Below are 22,010 nucleotides of genomic sequence, written 5' to 3' on the forward strand. Positions count from 1 at the left end.
AATTATGATACAGGATAAAATTACTATATAAAAAGGCAGGGTAAATGATAAAAATAAAATAATTTAATAATAATAAAGGGTGAGATTGAGAGAAAAAGACAAGGTAACGACACGACCACACCAAATCGGTTGTTACATAAAATGACACATTTCGACGTTACGTAACGATGAATTTAAGGATACGATACAATAAAATTTAAGTAACAATCAAAATAAATATTATATTTAAAGTAACAATACCATATGATACAACGGGTAACCATCCAAACAAGATGTAACATGAAACAAAACGCCTAATATATTGTATTCTTATGGTTGATTATTTTATTACATTATGGTAAATTAACAGGTTATGTTAAACACATTTTTTTTTTTTTTCCCAAACATCGTCCGAAGAACAAATGGTTTGAATCATTTGTACATAATACTTATAAGGTAATTTGGGTGATATGATCCAGATGAAAGAGGAAGAAGAAAGATTTCTGCAATCTTCTCTTCTCCTTTCTTCTTCCTCGCACATCATTTCATGTATCACGTTTCCTATCTCTATATATGTATATTTATTTAAAAATATCCAATAGGAAACGTAAAAACACGAGGTAAATATCACCGCCGTCGCCGCCGTTCTCCTCCACCCCGGGTCCTTCTCCGTCATCGTCATCCGCCGCGCCCTCGCCAAAAGTTCGTTTTTCCTCCTATCTCACAGCTTGCGCGCGTTTACTTAAATTGATTTTTTGAATTGAGTTTGAATTTTGTTACTTTATTTTGTAATGTTGTTCTTTTATGAATTGCTGATTGTTTTTTCGTTATTAATATCTCTGTTTCTGTTTATAGACATTGTTTAACATTTAGGCATTCCAAAAGAATCCACATTGTTTCATTCCTATACAATTTTCAGCTTTCGAGAATTCAAACTTGTAAATTTGATCAAATTTTATATGATGTTTTCATTGTTAAACAACTTCTCATGATACCGTATATAATCTTTTTTTTTTTTTATGACAGCAGACTCGGGCCAGCTTGCGCGCATGTTAAATTATTCCACTAGGTACCTGCAGGCGTAACTGGTAAAGTTGCTGCCATGTGACCAGGAGGTCATGGGTTCAAGCCGTGGAAATAACCTCTTGCAGAAATGCAGAGTAAGGCTGCGTACAATAGACTCCTTGTAGTCTGGCCTTTCCTCGGACCCTGCGCAGGGCGGGAGCTTAGTGCACTGAGCTGCCCTTTAAGTCGAATTAGCATATTAAACTATGTGTCTTGTTAAATACGTGTTAAATAGCTGGGCGGAGTAAATATGCTTATTGCATTTGATAAAAGTTTGTTAACTTTGTTGCCATTAGAGGCTTTCAATCGAAATTGCATTGTACCTGAGCTTCTTAACAAATCGTTCAGTCAATGCGCTTTGCTAATAGCTTAATATTTCATCAAATCCCGTTGTCTCTCGTATTTAAGTGTAATTACTAAACTTACAGATTATTGACATCCTAGATATAATATCTTTTCATGGTTCGGACCAGTAGCTGATTGAACGCATGGGTTTCTACTTGAACTCTAGATATGTATTAAGAAGATAAATATGTATATATATATATATATATATATATATATAATTTTTTAACTCATAGTGTTTTAATATTATAATAGGCTGACCGACTCCTCTGGTTCTTTGCTTTTTTTTGCCCCTTTCTTTTTGTCACAACCAAGTTGTCTTGTTTCTTTTCTGTATTAGCAAAACGAAAACTAGTTTGACGAAGTTGTTGTACTAGATGTATGAAGTTGGTATCAATCATGTGGAAGATAGTTTGGAGCATCCGCCTTCATCTGCTGCAGCTGAGTGCCAGGAATCAATTGATACAGTTAGAAAAGAGGGGCAAAGTGGACAAACTCAACAAGAAAGGAGAAAAAGGAAGTTGCCGTCAAAGGTGGAAAGTCTCTCCTTTTATTGTGGAAAATCTCTCTTTTTAACTGTCTGAGGCTTTTATCTTAGCAGTCTTTAATACTGAGTTTGTTTGTGTCGTTGACTTCAATGGTGGGTTATGTGCTGATTTTTTTTTCCCAATCAAGGATTGAAGTGACTTAGGCTTCAAGATAGTTACTAAAATGAAGATGGTCAATTAGGGGGGGGGGGTCAATTTATAGGAAAGAACATACGGAGACGGAGAGAGAAGCATTAACTAACTCAAATATGTGTGACTAGTTGACTACTGATTGTGTAACTAGCTCGCGTCTTATATTCTGCCTTGCAGTTCCCTTTGCTGAATATTTCCAGGAATCTAGTATTGGCATACCAAAGTCTTGGGGTGGTATATGGAGATTTGAGCACTTCACCACTTTATGTCTATAGGAGTATATTTGACGGGAAGTTGCAAGATTATCAGACTCCAGAAGCAATATTTGGTTCATTTTCATTGATCTTCTGGACAATAACACTCATTCCTTTGCTCAAATATGTATTTATCGTGTTGTGTGCAGATGATAATGGTGAAGGTATGTTAAAAATAGACTAGACTCTAAGTCAATGCTTACGGAAGAACTCGTATAACTGATTGTCTATAACAAATACACTTACATACATCCAGGTGGTTCATTTGCTCTTTACTCTCTGCTCTGTAGACATGCAAAGTTTAGTCTGCTCCCCAACCAACAAGCAGCTGATGAGGAGCTATCTGCTTACAGATATGGCTACTCTGGGCAGTCTACATCATGTTTACAGTTGAAGAGATTTCTTGAGAAGCATAAAAAGTCACGTACAGTACTGCTTATTATCGTATTATTGGGGGCGTGTATGGTCATAGGTGATGGTGTTCTGACACCTGCAATGTCAGGTAGAAATTATAATTGTAACTACTAGTATCATTTCATGTGGTATTAGTTTGTGTAACTATAATTTACAAGCTATAATTTTTTCTCAATGAGTTGATTTCTTGCTCAATGGGACAATTATAGATAACAAATTATGAATATGGTGTCAGTGTTGGTGTGGCCCATTAGATGCTTGAAGTCCTGTAATGTCAAAGCCGATTTGAGTAATATTTTTTAATTAGGATTACCTTTTCACTATGACAGTTATATCATCAATGTCAGGAATAAAGGCTGCTGCAGAACACCTATCTCATGGTAACTTTGACTTGATTTACCCTTTTGTTAAATTTTTATGACTTCAATCAGTCAATATGTGACTTCAGCAATGGCTTTGACTATCAAAATATCTCTTATTGTAGATGGAGTGCTGTTTCTTTCTTGCATTATATTGGTTGGCCTGTTCGCTTTACAGCATTCTGGAACCCACAGGGTTGGGTTTTTGTTTGCACCAATAGTGATCATCTGGTTGATATCAATTATGGTCATTGGGTTGTACAACACTGTCGTTTGGAATCCTAAAGTTGTGGCTGCTCTTTCGCCCTATTATATCGTCAAGTTTTTCAGGGAGACGGGAAAAGATGGTTGGATTTCTCTCGGAGGTGTCCTTCTCTCTGTTGCAGGTATATGAAATGTATTATCTCTTAAATCAGTAATTCTTTATACTAGAAGACATAGTAGTCTTTGAGAATTCAAAGCAGTTTGTGCAGACATTTGTTGCAGAATGAGGCTGAGATAAAAATCTACTACTAGAATTTGGATCTGATTCTAATCATTTTCAATCATCAGGTACTGAAGCAATGTATGCAGATCTTGGTCATTTCTCTGCCTTCTCCATGAGGGTAAGTCAAACTGTTTTCTGCTGCTGGACTAGATTAAGCTGTGATTCGTGGAAGCTTTATGCTGTTACTCTCTATTTAGGCCACCATATATGATTTTCCTGGAAAGTCCTGAATACCAGGATTTGAACTAGTTTTATGGGGAAGTAATGGTGTGAGAATGGGTTGTAGGTTGCATTTAATAGATTGTACGTCCCCACAACAATTTGCTACTTTAAAATTTGAAAGTGCAGTTTGAAACAAACAGTTTTTACAAGGATCAAGGGTAACATTTTCTTCTTAATCACAGAGGATATTCAGATAACACATCTGAATTGCGTTTGAAATCCACTGGATGTAGCTTCTAAGTGTAAGAGTTTAAACTCATATTTAGCGAAGTCATAGGAAACAGCATATGCAGCCAAAAGGTTCTTATTTCATGGAATGCGTCTATATTGCCCATGGTTGTCATTTTTTCTGCATCATATTGTTCAACATACTAGTCAACTGGTTGGGGATTCCTTGAACTTACACCATGTCTGTCTGAATTTTTTTGTCCTGCACAGATTACATTTGCATTTGTCGTGTATCCATGCTTGGTGATACAGTACATGGGTCAAGCTGCTTTTCTGTCCAAAAATATAGATTCCCTTCCAAATAACTTCTACAGTTCAATACCTGGTTAGTTCTTTTCTTTTTAAAGCTTAATGTTCTCAGGATTATTGGTGAAATCAAATCAATCCTAACTGCTGGTCTATGCTATCCATGCAGATAGAGTATACTGGCCCGTTTTTGTTATTGCAACCCTTGCAGCCATTGTTGGCAGCCAATCTATCATCACAGCCACATTCTCAATTGTCAAGCAATGTAATGCACTAGGTTGCTTCCCACGGGTCAAGATTGTCCATACCTCAAAGCATAAAGGGCAGATCTATGTACCAGAAATAAATTGGATCCTGATGATTCTTACTCTTGTTGTGGCTATTGGGTTCCAAGATACAACTTTAATTGGAAATGCATATGGTAAACCTTCTTGTGTGCTAAAGATGTCTTATTTGCTCTAAATATCCCTATATGAGACTTTTAGTTTTTTTTTTCCTAGAAGAAAAACATTTCATTCAGATAGAAGATAGAGCTACAATCTCCTTAATGTCTTCTCCCCAACTATTTGCCTACTAAAGCAGCTGAATCTTTCATGTCCTTCTTTAACCTTTAAAGTAGTGTTCTTGGAATCCTGTGTTAAAAAGAATACCATGGACAATTCATCGTTTCAGCCTGTCATTGTGCTGGATCTGAAATTATCAAGCAACTCTCTCTACCAATTTTTCTCTATAGAACCAGATTGGTTTACATAATTCTGTTCTTCCAAATTTTGCTCCTTTTCTCTAGTGCCTACCCGTGTTTCTTTAAACCTTATGCTGGAGGATTTACATACATCCAGGGAAGAATTTTTCTTGCAAAGAGAAAAGAACGATGAAACTGAAACAATAAATGGTGAACAAGGAGGAATCTCTAATTGGATGACGTGGAGAAGAAAAATCTATTTTCCTCAGACACAGTACAGAGGGTATCCCCTTGTGGAAAGTACGGGGGATTTTCCATCAACATTACTGCAGATTAAAAGAAGTCCAGCTTGCCTTCAATAGTTAAATTATTTTTTCTAAATTCAAGCCTTTCTATAACTCTTAATTTGGATTTTCTTATAACTTTTTTTTCCTCCTTTCAGGGCTAGCTTGCATGACAGTGATGTTTATCACGACATTCCTCATGACACTTGTTATAATCTTTGTCTGGCAAAGAAACATAGTACTTGCCACTTCCTTTCTCCTGTTCTTCTGGTTCATTGAAGGTTTCTACCTGTCTTCTGCAGTCATTAAGGCTCCACAGGGAGGATGGGTCTCCCTTTTGTTCTCTCTTGTCCTCTTAGCTGTCATGCTTGTCTGGCACTATGGAACTCGGAAGAAGTACAAGTATGACCTGCACAACAAAGTTCCATTGAAATGGCTCCTTGGCTTGGGTCCCAGCCTTGGTATTGTCCGTGTCCCTGGGATAGGGCTAATATACTCTGAATTGGTAACAGGAGTTCCACCTATCTTCTCTCACTTTGTAACAAATCTCCCTGCATTTCACAATGTGCTGGTGTTTGTGTGTGTCAAATCTGTTCCTGTACCCCATGTCTCATCTGATGAACGCTTCCTCATTGGTCGCGTTGGTCCAAGACCATATCGCATGTATCGTTGCATTGTTCGATATGGTTACAAGGACGCACAACAAGATGATGGGAACTTTGAGGACCTTCTCATCCAAAGTCTAGCCGAGTTTATCCAAATGGAAGCTGTGGAACCACAATTGTCGAGCTCCGAGAGTCCATCTCTTGATGGGAGGATGGCAGTTATAAGCATGAGAATTCTACATTCGAGCTCACCATTAATCATCTCAGACGAGGATTTTGTTACGTGTAGCTCCATTCAAAGCAGCAAGTCGCAGACACTTCAGAGTCTAAGATCTTCCTATGAAGATGAGAACCCAGAAGTCAGGAGACGACGAGTCAGGTTTAACTTGCCAGAGAACCCTGGCATAGATCCTGAAGTTAGGGACGAGCTTCTAGATTTGGTTCAAGCAAAGGAGGCAGGGGTTGCATATATAATGGGGCACTCGTACGTGAAGGCAAGGAGATCGTCCTCTTTCTGGAAGAAACTTGCTGTTGACGTTGGATACACATTTCTGCGCAAGAACTGCAGGGGTACTGCTGTGGCACTTAACATTCCTCACATTAGTCTTATTGAAGTTGGCATGATATACCATGTCTAGAGGGAAGCTGGTCGGCTTGGGACAATTGTCTTGTGTCATCCCTTTGTGGAGTTGCCTGCAGAGTTTTTGTCACACCTTATACATCTGAATTTATGGACTATCATACTGTCTTATCGAATTTTTGCTAGTATACACCAACAGAAGAAAAAAAGAAAAAAAAGGAATTATAGTATACATTCATGTATTCAGCGGTTTAGAGACAGTAGTTACAATTTATTGGGTGATCTAAAGTTTATCATTGAAATTGCTATGTAGCCTTTTGTTGCCGAAGATTTTGCATCTTTCTTTTTCCATCATTTCAGTTTATTTACTATCATTAACGGGCACAATGATTAGGACCAGGCAAATTATAATTTACACCTCAAGTTTCCAAATGCAATGGGTATATATATATATATTTTGATTATGAGTAACTTGGTTCGTGATTGCAAAGAAAACTAATTGTCATAAATAATACTTATCCGATATGCAAATTTTCAATTTTGAACCGTTCGTTCCCTCTTAAGGATTGGCATTTACAGGAGCAGCAGTCAGTCATACGAATAAACCAACAGCGGAGAAGTGAATCAAAGGGTGAGTTAACTTCTACGAGAAAAATGTCAAATTTCTTATTTCAATGCACTTTGTTTCTACTTCATTCAGAGGATGAGCTGATTTTACTGTCTTCATTTAGAAAATCTTTTATGTGCCAACCTAAACTAATTAAGTTTTACTATTCACTATAGGAAGATCGTCATAATCAACATACAACAGTATGGTAGCATACCATAAAAAGATTTCGAAATTTTAATAAAATAACAAAACGGAAAACCATGTCCACTGTCCCATTTTGTTACCTTTTTTTCTCCTATTTCTGTGTAGGAGAGATCAAATCAATTCGGAAGTTCCAATTCACATTGAACCAATTTGACGTCTATAAATTCAGCACAAAGAAATGATACTATTGTTCAAAAACACAAAATTTCAAACAAGTGCAGCTTTGTCCAAGATTGTTTCCTCCACAAACTTTTAGAGGGATTACAGCTAGCGGCAATGAGTAGGCGAGGAAGGAAGCCGAGAAGTACAGGGGGGATCTTCTTTTTCTTTATTTTTCTGCAAAATAGCTTGGTTCAATCAAACCAGATGTCTGACCTTATTAGTCTGAGCAGCTACTTCAGATGGTGACGGGAACAAGTTTCTTTTTAAAGGTAAGAATCACAACAACATTCTTGCGGTAAAACAGTGAGCTCGTAAGAAGGGCCGCCTCCACCTCTTAAGCCTTTAGGTGGTGTTCAAACAAAGACGCCATCTCAATCTGGAACATAAAGCGCACAACATAAGTATCCAATATCAGTCATTAAGTGCAAATAGAACCTAGACTCCTAGATGAACCAAACAGTTTTGAATGTCAACCACAATTTTAACTCTATTTTCTTCACTTTCTTTACCCACCTTAATCTGACTTCCACTTCAAACTAAGGAGTGGTACATGGCTGAAACTGAGCTCACTCTTCATTTCGAACCAAATATTGTCACAGTTTCAAAGATCTTGAAGATTTAACTTTGCATATGCAAGTGTATTACAGTCCAAAAGTTCACTAAGAGGGTAAAAGTCTTACCTCCTCCCCTTCTCCCTGAATTTCTGGCCTTTAACCAGTCACTTGAGGGTAACAAATATTTTTTTTATATTGAATCCATCTGATAAATCAATTTCCTCCCTCTAACAAAATCCCCCATAAAATCAAAATCCCCCATAAAATTTCTTAATATGGTGACTTACATTTAAATTTTTCAAAACACTATGTTTGCTTGGATCCTCCAAGAATGCCAGCCGAACCAGTCGGATCCAACACCGATGCAGCCACACTTTTGAAGGATCCAAGCAACATAGTTGGAACATATAAGATTCTTGACCTTTGGACCAAACTTTTAGAATGTCTTACATTCGAAGACTGTTCTTTCTTTAAATTCGAAATTATCACAAGTGATGTTTAAATTTCAATAATTAATGACAATAAGTTCCCTTTTGCATAAATTTTATTAGTCTAGAACCTTTTGTCACATAATAAGGCAGGAAAATTTGAGCAGAATCAGACACGGCTGAACTAGTTTTGAAGATAAAATATAACCATCACACAATCACAGGCAACTTACAGCTGTCAACGCTGTTTCGGCACCTTTATTCCCAGCCTTCCCACCGACGCGATTGAAAGCCTGCATTTAATTACGGGGTTTCTCAGAATACATGACACAACATGAGAAAGATGATTCACACAACCAAGAAGAATATTGTAAATATAGTTCCATGGAGAGTATACTACATGGAGTATATGTTAATACAAATCCTTAAAAATGAACAGCCACTATCAAATCTAACTATGACATAAAAAAATGTTGAATATAGCAGCATGACTTTGGATTTATCCTACTTTGAAGAGCTTTTATTTTTTCCTAGCATATTTGATAGACAAGAATAAATTATGGCTGAAACAAGCACACTAGCAAGGTACTCAGAATAGCAAAGAACACCAAAAATGAAGTAAAGCAAAAGAACCTTTAGGCTTATACTAGTATTTCTTTGTACAAGTGAAGGTAGAAAATTGTGTAAACAAGTGTTTGGGACCAAAACTAAAGTATAGTAAAGCTATTAAAGCAGCACATCCAATATTGGTAGTTGTACGTTATCTCTAATAAAGTAAAGGGAACAACAATGAGCTCTCCAAATTCGAACTCCTTTATCTCGCTGTACAAGGCTACAAGCTATAACCTCTCAGCTAGATCATACTGTTGCCTGTTGGTGAATTCCTTGCTCCAACCACAGTTTATACAATGGACGAAGAAGCTAGAACACCTTATTGAATAGTTTTTCCAATTTCTTTTCTAGAAGTTCTCCTGCAGTGTTAGGAACTGCAGTTGGCCTGTTAAAGAAAAAACAATCTCGCTGCCAGAACTAAGTCTGATGCCATATTCTAAGGTGGCACTTGGACAATGAACACAGGGTTCCCTTTTGCTTTGTTTTTGCCTTTTCTTTCGTTACTACAGTTATCACGAAAAAAATAGCATAACATAATACAGAGTTTTAATCGGAGTTACATAAATATGTTAGAAATGAATTATTTAGGACAATTATGATAATTGACCTCTAAAAATAGTTAGAACTTACTTTGGAAGCATACAATTCATAGAAAACCTCATTTCCAGGCTGCTATTTGATAAGAGATAACAGAAAGATGAATCCAACTAAAATAACGACACTTCAAGTGTCTGACCAATACACCATATTAGTATGCTTGTGTATAACAACGATTGCTTACCTGCTCCAAGGTATCACATGTCAAAACACCAAATATGCAAGGAGTACCTGCAACTCATAACATAAGGGAGATTTTATTTGATCAGCCAAACGAAAAAATGAACTGAAAATAGCATATAATTGCAATAGTTGAAGGGTATATAAATTCTAAAGAACTAAAGTTATTGGGAAAATTGACGGAAGATGTAGATTTTGCTCCAGTATATATACTACTTTTTCCATAAGGCTCCATCATATATAATTCTTAACCAAGAACCAATTCTATCTTTACTCCATGTAATTTCAGGTTTATCACCTTTATCATTATACTGTCACATCTATGAACCAGTATATATGGAGGTTTATGTCAACCAATTTTTGTACCTTTTTTTTTTAAATAATGGAGGTATCCAAACCACCTTGCACCTCGATTAATTCATCTGGCAGCCTATTATACTGCTCAGAAGCACAACTATCGAGCAAATGTGACACCAAGAGTAGAGCAAATGAACTCACACATAGTTTTTAACTAGGATTCAAACATAGGATTTTCAAGCTGTTCAACTATGCCTCAACTACTCAGTCATCCCTTTGAGGACCAAAGACAGCGTACTTTCATGTGTACTTACACCTTTGTCGGTTATCTTTTCTAATCTTATCAATCTTGTATGTCTGAACATCCACATTAACACATTAATCTTGTGGATATGTTGGACATTAGAAGCCCAACAATCCCATATAACATTGTTAATCTCACAACCGTTCTATAGAGCTTGCCTTTCACTTTCTCGGACAATACTCCTGTGACACTCCTCTAATTCAACCATCATATTTAATTCCAGATATTACATTGGAAGCTCAAACTATGTTCCAAAATCTTATTATCAATAGTACTTTGGAAGAGTTGCAAAAACATTAAACATTAGCATAATGATTATTGCTCACGTGGACTACAATGGAGCACGTTATCTCACCAGAATTTAGGCCTGCTGAAAGTACTCCGGATGTGGCAGCATTAACGACAGCATCATAGTGAGACGTATCACCTCTGATCTACTAGCCACATAACACAAAAGAAAAATTAAAGACAACGATTCACATTGCAAGCAAGAAAAAAGGAAATACAAGATGATGATTCGGACAAACGAAAAAAGCAGAAAGATGCCCATTTGATTTACAGAAATAAGTAGTGAAACAGAAGGCGCTTCAATCTAATGTCTGTCTGATGGATTTTTTCTTTCTTTCGGGTTTGAAATGCTCAGAGTCTTAGCTTTATATTACTTTTTCCTATGCTGGACGCTTATGAGTATGTTCGGATGAGGTTACTTCAGCATAAGGCACTGAATTCACAGATGCCTCCCCAACTATTTCCAATTAAAACATCTAAGCTTTTGACCAGAAAGATTACAAGTCCAACAAAAAAAAATAGAAGACACTGACCTAAATCCTAAGATTCCCTCCCTCACATCTACGAAAATGGTTAAAAATATTGCCCCATTTAATGATTTCAAGTACATATCTTCAGTCCGGAATCTAAAGCTCAATAGCTTTCTGCATCTAATAATTTCGCTGATTTGTCAAAAGAGCCTTGTCAATCTCTCTGCTAACCTTATTCTCATCAAACTCTAAGCTGCTTCCCCTTTTGGAACTCTAAAGATCAGCTCACTTATAGCTTGTTTGGCCAAGCTTCTTTTTGGCCAAAAGTGCTTTTTTTTGGCCAAAAGCACTTTTGGCCAAAAATTGAGGTGTTTGGCCAAGCTTTTGGAATGAAAAAAAGTGCTTTTGAGGAGAAGCAGAAGCAGTTTTGGAGAAGCAGAAAAAAGTAGCTTCTCTCCAAAAGCACTTTTTTGAGAAGCACTTTTGAGAAAAATACACTAAAAACACTTTTTTAAAGCTTGGCCAAACACCTATTGCTGCTCAGAAGTGCTTTTCAAACTAATTAGCCAAACACAAACTGCTTCTCACCAAAAGTACTTTTGAGAAAAGCACTTTTGAAAAAAAGTACTTCTCAAAATAAGCTGATTTTTGCAGCTTGGCCAAACGGGCTATTATACAATGATGCGAACCAAAGAAATATCGATGAACACATAACACACAGCCAAAGGATAATAAACCGAAAGGATAACTAAAACATCTAACTTTAATCATCCATATTTCCATAAACAATCTACAAAAAGATCATCAAATGAAACAGAGTCGGAGTAAGCAAGTAACATAGGAGGAAAAAAAAGGTAGCCTGAACTTCTGAAGCGACCTTACCACAGCCCCAATACAGAGTATTGCTTGATATTTCTGTGACTTTCCAAGCTGTTGCGCAACCACGCCGATTTCAAAACAGCCAGGAACCCACACGACCTGCATTATGAGGTCAAAACTAGATGATGCCATGAAATGGAAGAGACAACTTTTCACCATGCCTTATTCTGTTTTCGATCTTCTGATACAACATCTTCCAAAACATAAAAGTTCCATTAATCCAAAGTAAATCGTTATGCTCTAGTATAGCATGCCAATAGAGGGGTTTATGAAGCAATCAATCTCTCTTTCAAATTTATCATGCCAAGCGGACCCTTTGTGGATATTACAGCAAGTCCTTGGAGCCATGCAAAATTGTCTTGCTTTACTTCTTCATTTATTTTAACTAAAGCGGTGCTTATATAAATGCACCCACCTGAGCGGCATAATCATGTGACCATTAATTTTCATTCCCATTCTTTTGGATTTAACCTACTTCTGATTGTGATCATCTCATTTATCTCGAACGTGAGCCAATCACTGATAATATTTTCGTCTCCCTGTATATTCAAATTGAAGGGGATCTGCATCCACCTCATTGGCACGTGTCTTAAATCATTTAGTGAAAATAGATCCAAAAAGAAAAGAAAAAATTCTTTCTAATTGATGGATTTATATCTAAACTATTTAAAAGTGCCTCACTGAAACATAGAAGGGCAGCCTGCTTGTCATATCCATCAGCTCTACTCATCAAGCCAATACTTGAAGAAAAAAACACTAGGGAATGCTTCTGTAGAGCGATGACACAGCAGTCAGATATGGAAATATATTGAGAGAAAGAGGAGAATGGGAGTACAGTTAGTCTTCATCGACTCCACACAAGGATGAAATTATTTGGACAATAAATACCACATTCTTGTAAAACAACAAAACTTATTTTGTAAATAGACATAATACGTTAAGTTGGACGTCTAGTCTGCTGCCGCATAACTACTACAACAACAACATACCCAGTATAATCCCACAGGTGGGGAGCTAGCCGCATAACCATTGAATATTTTAAACCCAGTGTTACCAAGCACAGTAGAAGTGCATAAATTATCAGCCAAGTTTCCACCATATTACTATTCAAATCTATGTTAAAATTTTTATAATTAGGAGCCAGTGCATTTCATATTTGGAATAACTAAGGTTGTTTTCATTTTGATAAGTAGCAGTTGACAAAAGAATTTAAGGAATAAAAGCAGTTTGGGGGAGGGGAGGATTAGATGTCGAAAACGTACATCAATATCTTCATCTCTAACTGAGTAATTCTTGAAAGTGTCCAAAGCTCCCTCCAAAAGCTTCTTGGTGATAAGATCATTGAAACGTGCAACCACCTTTAAAACCAACGGATGACCAGTCATTTCCGATAACGCACAATAACGGAAATTGCTGATGAAAACGACAACTGCTACATGACTTCAAGACTTCAAGTAAAGCCAAAATCATAACGAAATTATAAACCAAACCCAAATTGTGTGACTTTCACTATTTCTTCAAATGAAACCGTTAATTCTTGCAATTGAAAGATCATTACTTTAAACTACTATTCCCGCTTTTCCATTTTGCATGGCACTTTTTCCTTTTTTAATCCAATATGATTGACATACTTCTAATTTTGACTACTCTTTTTTTCTCTTGAACATTTCAATTTGCCCTTAATGATTAACATAGCATGAAGATCAGCAAATACTAAGTTAATTTTATGTTTCATTTCCTCCGTCCCATTTTATGTGACAATATTTGACCAGACACAAAGTTTAAGAAACAACAAAAGACCATATATATATATAGTTACCAAAACTTTCCTTACTGCTAATAATTATAGAAGAGAGAGGACTATCACACGTCCCTTCACCTTTCTCTCCTGTTTTAAGAAAACTAGCTTTTATATTAAGTGAGGTTCAAACAAGTCATGTCATAAGATAAAAAAAGGGCAACCCGGTGCATTAATCCCGCTATGCGCGGGGTCCAGGGAAAGGCTGAACCACAAGGGTCTATTGTATGCAGCCTTACCTTGCATTTCTGCAAGACTTGTTTCCACGGCTCGAATCCATGACCTCCTGGTCATATGGCAACAACTTTACCAGTTGTGACAAGGCTCCCCTTCAAGTCATGTCATAAGACCGGATGGCAAATTCGAGATGTTAAAGATTAAGTAACCTAAACAAAAGGTATCAATCTGTTTAGACATACTAAAAAAGAAAGACTTCCACCTAAAATAGGACAGATGGAGTAATTTGTTTTACTGTTTACACTATTAGTTTATACTCCTTCAATCCCAAAAAGAATGATACGTATTCTCATGACTTATAGCCACAAAAATTTCTCTCACTTGTTTTAAATCACAAATTTCCAAGTCTTTTTTTTATTCTTAAACTACTTGCCAGATAAATCGGGAAGGAGGGAGTATAATTTAAGGCCAGTCATAGCTTAAATTAAGCGTCTAGCCAAACAATTTGCCACATAAAATGAAATGCAGAGGAAAGGGTAAAACAGGAGAAACACTGACAACAGCAAAGCGATGGCCTTTGGTCGAGGTAACGGAACCAGTCAACTGACGAACAGCGCATGTTTGAAACAGATCCGACCGGTCGCAATGTCTCTCAATTGCAGACCCTAAACCTAATTAAATTCAAAGAATCTTAAATAAAAACCAAAGAACATTAAATTAATTTTAAAAATAAAAATAGATTAAAGAAATGTGTTTGACCTTGAGATTGGGTGAATGATAGTGCAGGTGAAGAGGTTAAGCTTTGTCTGTGGAAAGGCAAAGACAAAGAGTAACGAGGAGAGTGCAGTTGTGTGGGATTTACAGTAGTTGTACGAGGTAGAAGATTGCACTGTCCGAAAGCGGAAGTCGCCATTATTACTCTCTTAGGACTTGGGATAAATGTGAACTGTTGACGAGGGAGGACTGGACTTTGATTTTCTTTTTTTTATAGTTGGGCTTGGAACGCCCGTTTGGGTTAAGAGTGCCATATTCACGCCAAAATTGCTCGGCCTGTCTCATGCCTTTTTCCCATGCTTTTTCGATATTCAATTTTTGTCTGTTTTTGCATTTGCATATGTTATAAAACCAAGCATATTTATTCATCATAATATTACTTAAAATATAATATTTATTTTAATTATTACTTAAATTTTATTCTACTGTATTATTAAATTTAATTGTGCACGGTTAAAATCCGGCTTGCCCGATTTTGCTATTTAATCGAGACCAAGGGATCGCGTCGGGGGTCGGTCTCGTAATGGATCGGGCCAGATTACGAAGATGAGGTGTCAAGTTTAAGAATCGAGGTACCCGCCAAGATCGAGGCCAGTAGCGATCGAGACTAAGTTTGACCGACTTTGAGTGAAGTGCGATAACGGAAAGGCGAGATGTCCGTAACCGATCGGAGATCACGGCGAAAATCCTAGAACGGATCAAATCAAGGGCGGTTATTTGTACCAATCATGGGATTTACTTCCATAATAGAATTGTACCATAATTAGGATTCCTCTAGTATATAAAGGTGAGTCCCAATCATTTGTAGGCACCTGACATTCACGCAGACAAAAGCAATAGAATATTCTCTCTTTAATTTACGTTCCCTTGTTCACTGGTTCACTGCTTTTTAATTGTTCTTGCTTTACTAGCTCGAGGGTATTCCAACTCGAGGGCTCTGTCCAAACACTAGTTTGATTTACATTATTGTCAATTTCTATTGTTTATCTTCACGTTTCTCAATTGATATTAAGTAAAATCACGTATCTTTAGAACCACATTACAAGTTTAATTGTTACTCAATTTTTAGGGTAAACAGTTTGGCGCCCACTGTGGGGCTAAGGATAGTGATTGCTTAATATTAACTTTCATAACACACACTGCTTTTACACTTGTTCTCGTAAGTGTTTTTGATTTCAGGAATCAACATGTCAAACTCTCAAGCAGTACTCACTCACACAGACACCGGCCTTGGTCTTTATGGCGAGAATGAGCACGTGGACGTCTCGGGAAACGGAGTACCTCCAATCAATCCTAATGTACCATAGGTCGTAGATCTAGTCGATGTTAGTTCTCGAGTCGCCATTCGTGGAGATTTAGGCGTCGACCCTGAAAATAGCGTACGTAGAGACGCCTGGGCAGCCGATCAGAATGCACAAAATGGTGAAGAATGTGGGATTAGCCTTCGAATGATATTCGACATGTTACAAACTCAATAGGTTGTGATAGCGCAACTACAAAATCAGAATCGAGCACCAAGCAGAATCGAACTCGATGCATCACAGGAAGTTGTTCATAGGGTCGAACCTGTACAGAAGAAATTAAACAATAATGGATCGAGAACCGACCCCGCCATCATGAAGATGTTCGAGAAGCTCATTAAACGGGTTGAATCAGAAGAAAAGAAAATTGAGGCTAATGATAAAAAGGTAGAAACGTACAACTCCCGGATTGATCAAATGCTGGGGCCACCCCCGATTCTGAAGGGTTTGGATTCGAAAAAGTTCATACAGAAGCCTTTCCCACCAAGTGCGGCACCGAAGCCCATTCCGAAGAAATTTTGCATGCCAGAAATTCACAAGTACAATGGAACCATTGATCCTAACGAGTATGTCACTTCTTATACATGCGCAATAAAAGGAAATGACTTAGAAGACGATGAAATTGAATCTGTTCTATTGAAAAAATTTGGAGAAACTTTATCGAATGGGGCAATGATATGGTACCACAATTTGCCACCCAATTCCATCGATTCTTTCGCCATGCTTGTCGATTCGTTCGTAAAGGCACATGCCGAAGCAATAAAGGTTGCGACTAGGAAGTCAGACCTCTTCAAAGTGAGACAAAAGGACAATGAAATACTGAGAGAATTTGTATCTTGATTTCAGATGGAGCGCATGGACCTACCCCCGATTACCGATGATTGGGCTATCCAAGCCTTTACTTAGGATTTGAACAAGCAAAGTTCGGTAGCATCACGTCAACTAAAGCAGAATTTGATTGAATATCCAGTGGTGACCTGGCCGATGTGCATAATTGATACTAGTCAAAAATTAGAGTCAAGGATGATCAGTTGGGAGCCCCGTCTGGTTTTGTTTACCCAAATAGATCCGAAGGCAGGATTAAAAGAGACATCGACAGAGAGCCCTGATCAAACAGATATCGGTACCAACCTTATAACGCAGATCGTAGAAAAAACGGACCGAGACGTAATCCCGTTCGAAATGATCGAGGTCAAAATTCTTGAGGGCTAATGAGTAAGGGTGGCTTCGATAAACAAGTCGAGCCTAAAGAAGCGCCACGATTATCGGAATACAACTTCAGCGTCGATGCTTCAGGTATTGTGTCAGCCATTGGATGAATCAAGGATACTAGGGGGCCTAGACAAATCAAGGATACTAGGTATTGTGTCAGCCATGGGTTCCATGGTACTTGCACATTTGATTTGGATTATCGGAATACAAATTTAGCATCGATGCTTCAGGTATTGTGTCAGTCATTAGACGAATCAAGGATACTAGGTGGCCCAGACCCCTGCAGATCGATCCAGCACAAAGGAATCCAAATCAAATGTGCAAGTATTATGGAACTCATGGTCACAGAACCGAAGACTATAGACAATTAAGGGGGGAGGTAGCTCATTTATTCAACGAAGGTCATCTTCGAGAATTCTTGAGTGACCGAGCAAAAAATCACTTCAGAGACAGGGATGCAAACAGGAAAAACGAGTAGGAGGAACTGCAACACGTGATTCATATGATCGTTGGTGGGGTCGATTTTCTCAGGGCACAACATTTAAATGCACCAAAGTTACAATCACAAGGGAGAAACGTATCCGGGACTACTTACCAGAGGATACCCTATCTTTCAACGATGAGGTTGTAGGAGGGATCGAACAGCCTCACAACAATGCACTGGTAATATATATACTTATGAATAAAATTCAAGTTAAACATGTGTTGGTTGATCCAGGTAGCTCGGCAAATATCATTCGATCAAGGGTCGTGGAGAAGCTCGGCCTTCGAGATCAAATCGTGCCTGCAGCTCGAGTGCTCAAAGATTTCAACATGGCAAGTGAAACCACCAAAGGGGAAATCATGTTTCCAGTGAACGTGGCCGGAACTATCCAGGAAACAAAATTCCATGTAATCAAAGGTGATATGAGATACAACGCATTGCTCGGGAGACCTTGGATCCATAATATAAGGGCGGTACCTTCAACGCTTTATCAAGTCTTGAAATTCCCAACACCGAAAGAAGTCAAGATAGTTTACGGCGAACAACCAACAGCCAAATAGATGTTTGCAATTGACGAGGTGATACCAGTGTCGACTCTAACATCAACAAAAGGACTAGAATCAAAGGAAAAGCAGGGAGTCAAATAGCAACCATAGTCGTCGGCTTCCACCAGATCGGAACAACAGGAAATTATCAAGGATGATGATTGTATGACACCTCGAACGTTCGTAATCACCGATGATTCCAATGCCACAAAGTCAATGGTCAAAAAGTTGGATCAAGTCATACTGATCGAGCATCTGCTCGATCGAAAGGTATACTTGGGCACGGGTTAACTCCCGAGCTCAGGGAAAAACTCATTAAATTCCTTATTAAAAATATGAATTGTTTTGCTTGGTCCCAACTTGATATGATAGGGATCCCACCGGAGATTATCACTCATCGATTGAGCTTGGATCCAAAGTTTAGAACGGTAAAGCAAAAGAAGGCCCTAGTATGAGGTAAAACATGAATTCATCAAGGACGAGGTAACCAAACTTCCCAAAATAGGATATCCGGGAAGTAAAATATCCCAAATGGTTAGCAAACATATTTATAGTCCCCAAGAAGGGGAATAAACTTAGAATGTGCATCGACTACAAGGACTTGAACAAAGCATGCCCTAAGGACTCCTTTCCTCTGCCGAATATCGATCGCATGATTGATGCCACGGCCGGCAACGAGATCCTTAGTTTTCTCGATGCCTACTCCGGGTACAACCAAATACAAATGAACTCGGAGAATCAAGAAAAGACTTCGTTTATTGATAAGTAAGGTACTTATTGCTATAATGTAATGCCGTTTGGGCTAAAAATGCTGGTGCTACTTATCAACTCCTAGTAAATCGAATGTTCAAAAAACAAATAGGTAAATCAATGAAGTTTCATATTTATGACATGCTAGTTAATTCCCTACGTGCAAAGGACCATTTGACACATTTTCAGGAAACCTTTGACATATTGAGAAAATACAACATGAAGCTCAACCCCGAGAAATTCACATTCGGGGTCGGTTCAGGCAAGTTCATCGACTTTATGGTGTCAAATCGAGAAATCGAGATCAACCCCTATAAAATCAAGGCAATCGAAGACATCAAAGTCGTGGACAACGTTAAGGCCGTACAAAGGTTAACAAGACGGGTAGCCGTTTTAGGCCGATTCATCTCGAGGTCTTCGGATCGAAGTCACAGGTTCTTCTCAGTGCTAAAAAAGAAGAACAATTTCATTTGGATTCTGGAATGCCAACATGCATTAGAAGAATTAAAGCGGTATCTTTCGAGCCCACCATTGCTTCATACTCCGAAAGTGGACAAGCAGCTCTACTTATATTTGGCAGTCTCCGAGGTCGCGGTAAGTGGTGTCCTAGTTCAAGAAGAGCAAGGTACATAATTTCCTATTTTCTACATTAGTCGAACTTTAGGTGAAGCGGAGACCCGGTACCCATACTTAGAAAAATTAGTGCTTGCTCTAATAAGCGCCTCTAGGAAATTAAAACTGTATTTTCAATGTCACCCAATTTGTGTTGTAACCACTTATCCCCTTCGCAACATTTTGCACAAGCCCAAACTCTCGGGCCGACTGGCCAAATGGGCCGTCGAAATCAGTGGGTATGATATCGAGTATCAACCCCGAACGGCCATCAAATCTCAAATCTTAGCAGACTTCGTGGCCGACTTTACACTAGCCCTCTTACCCGAGGTCGAAAAAGAACTATTGCTAAAATCGGGTACATCCTCGGGGGTGTAGACCCTTTTCACAAATGGTGCTTTGAATATGAAGGGTCCGGACTAGGCATCGTTTTGAAGACACCCACAGGCAATTTAATTAGACAATCTATCAAAACCCCTAAGTTGACTAACAATGAGGCCATGATTACAGGTCTCGAGCTGGGTAAAAGTTTGGGAGCAGAGGTCATTGAGTCCAAGTGTGATTCCCAAATCGTGATTAACCAAGTCAACAAAACCTTCGAGGTTCGAGAAGATCGAATGTAGAGGTACTTGGACAAATTGTAGGTAACCTTACACCGGTTCAAAGAATGGACCCTACAATATTTACCTCGAGAGAAGAATGGTAAGGCCGATGCCCTTGCAAATTTGGGGTCATCAATCGAAGATGATGAAATTAGCTAGGGGACTGTCGTACAACTTTCAAAGTCGGTAGTCGAAGAAGGCCACGCCGAAATAAACTCCACAAAGCTAACTTGGAATTGGAGGAACAAATATCGATTATTTGAAGAATGGGAAACTTCTGTCGGATCCTAAGGAATAGAGGACTCTGCAAATGAAAGATGCACGATTCACATTGGTCGAAGATGGAACATTGTACAGAAGGATGTTCGATGGGCTGTTGGCAATATGCTTGGGTCCGGGAGACACCGACTACGTCCTACAAGAAATTCATGAGGGTACTTGCGGGAACCATTCCAGTGCCGAATCATTGGTTCATAAAGTCATCATAGCTGGATATTAGTGGGACAATATGGAAAAATATACTAAGGAGTTTGTTCAAAAATGCGACAAACGCCACAGACATGCACTGATGATCCATCAGCCCGGGGAGCAGCTTCATTCAGTCTTATCCCTATGGCCGTTCATGAAATGGGGAATGGATTTCGTCGGCCCTCTGCCATCGGCCCCAGGTAAAGCTAAATTAATTTTATTATAACTGAATATTTCTCTAAATGGGTTGAAGCACAGGCTTTCGAGAAAGTCAGAGAGAAAGAAGTTATAGACTTCATGTGGGATCATATTGTATGCCGATTCGGGATACCCGCCGAGATAGTGTGCGATAATGGGAAATAATTTATTGGCAGCAAAATAATGAAGTTCCTCAAAGATCACAAAATAAAAAGGGTATTATAGACGTTGTATCATCCTAGTGGGAATGGACAGACCAAATCAATGAACAAAACCATCATTCAGAACCTAAAGAAAAGATTGAACAATGCCAAGGGGAAATGGAGAGAAATTTTGCCCAAAGTCTTTTGGGCATATAGGTTAATGACAAAATCCAGTACGAGGGCAACACCATTCTCCTTAGTATATGGCGTTGAATCTCTCATCTCGGTTGAAGTCGGGGAACCAAGCATCAGGTTTTGATATACAACGGAAGAATCAAATCATGAGGCTATGAACACAAGCCTCAAATTGCTAGATGAAAAATGGGAAGCCGCCATCATTCGAATGGCCACCCAGAATTAGCGAATCGAAAGATATTATAATCGAAGAGCCAATCTTCGACACTTTAAAATAGGGGACTTAGTTCTGAGAAAAGTCACCCTCAACACTCGATATCCAAACGAGGGGAAACTTGGCCCAAATTGGGAAGGACCATACCAGGTCCTCGATGTCGTCGGAAAGGGATCTTACAAACTTGGCACGATGAACGACGAATAGTTGCCAAATAATTGGAACATGTCACTCCTCAAACGATACCATTGCTAAGGTATGACACTCTCCTTTTTTTCATTTATGTTTGATACTAACTTATTACAGGTGTTCGATCGAAGGCATCGAGAAATTTTTCAACACAAAGACCTCAGATTTTAAAGCACGCGTTGCACTCTTTTTCCCTTAGATCGGTTTTTGTCCCAAATGGGGTTTTCAAGCGAAGTTTTTAACGAGGCAACAATTATTTGTGCTACCTAGGGACAATTCAACAGTATCCAAGGCTTCTTTATAATCAACCTCGAATACTAGAGGGCATCACCC

General features: G+C 38.4%; 2 protein-coding genes across 3 annotated transcripts; one reads left to right on the top strand and one right to left on the bottom strand.

Moving 5' to 3' along the window:
• The first annotated feature begins 460 nt into the window (after positions 1 to 460).
• LOC107761936 (potassium transporter 4) lies at positions 461 to 6,755 on the top strand. 2 transcript variants are annotated; one of them, XM_016580234.2, is made up of 10 exons: positions 461 to 681; positions 1,767 to 1,922; positions 2,247 to 2,487; positions 2,580 to 2,825; positions 3,067 to 3,117; positions 3,222 to 3,482; positions 3,649 to 3,701; positions 4,244 to 4,358; positions 4,449 to 4,700; positions 5,404 to 6,755. In XM_016580234.2, exons 2-10 carry the CDS (start codon positions 1,767 to 1,769, stop codon positions 6,486 to 6,488), a joined length of 2,460 nt encoding a protein of 819 aa, XP_016435720.2. In that variant the 5' UTR covers positions 461 to 681; the 3' UTR covers positions 6,489 to 6,755. The 2 variants fall into 2 exon arrangements, with proteins under 2 accessions (XP_016435720.2, XP_016435721.2); XM_016580235.2 differs by having other exon boundaries at positions 5,548 to 6,633.
• Positions 6,756 to 7,246: 491 nt separating this feature from the next.
• On the bottom strand, positions 7,247 to 14,924 carry LOC107761937 (6,7-dimethyl-8-ribityllumazine synthase, chloroplastic-like). The gene is made up of 8 exons (NM_001324738.1): positions 14,750 to 14,924; positions 14,549 to 14,661; positions 13,278 to 13,373; positions 12,019 to 12,114; positions 10,734 to 10,812; positions 9,782 to 9,828; positions 8,622 to 8,681; positions 7,247 to 7,782 (listed from the first exon to the last, which is right to left on the bottom strand). Exons 1-8 carry the CDS (start codon positions 14,901 to 14,903, stop codon positions 7,741 to 7,743), a joined length of 687 nt encoding a protein of 228 aa, NP_001311667.1. The 5' UTR covers positions 14,904 to 14,924; the 3' UTR covers positions 7,247 to 7,740.
• Between the last annotated feature and the right edge of the window lie 7,086 nt (positions 14,925 to 22,010).

This window comes from Nicotiana tabacum, chromosome 20, assembly GCF_000715075.1.
Source record: "Nicotiana tabacum cultivar K326 chromosome 20, ASM71507v2, whole genome shotgun sequence".
NCBI lineage: Eukaryota > Viridiplantae > Streptophyta > Magnoliopsida > Solanales > Solanaceae > Nicotiana > Nicotiana tabacum.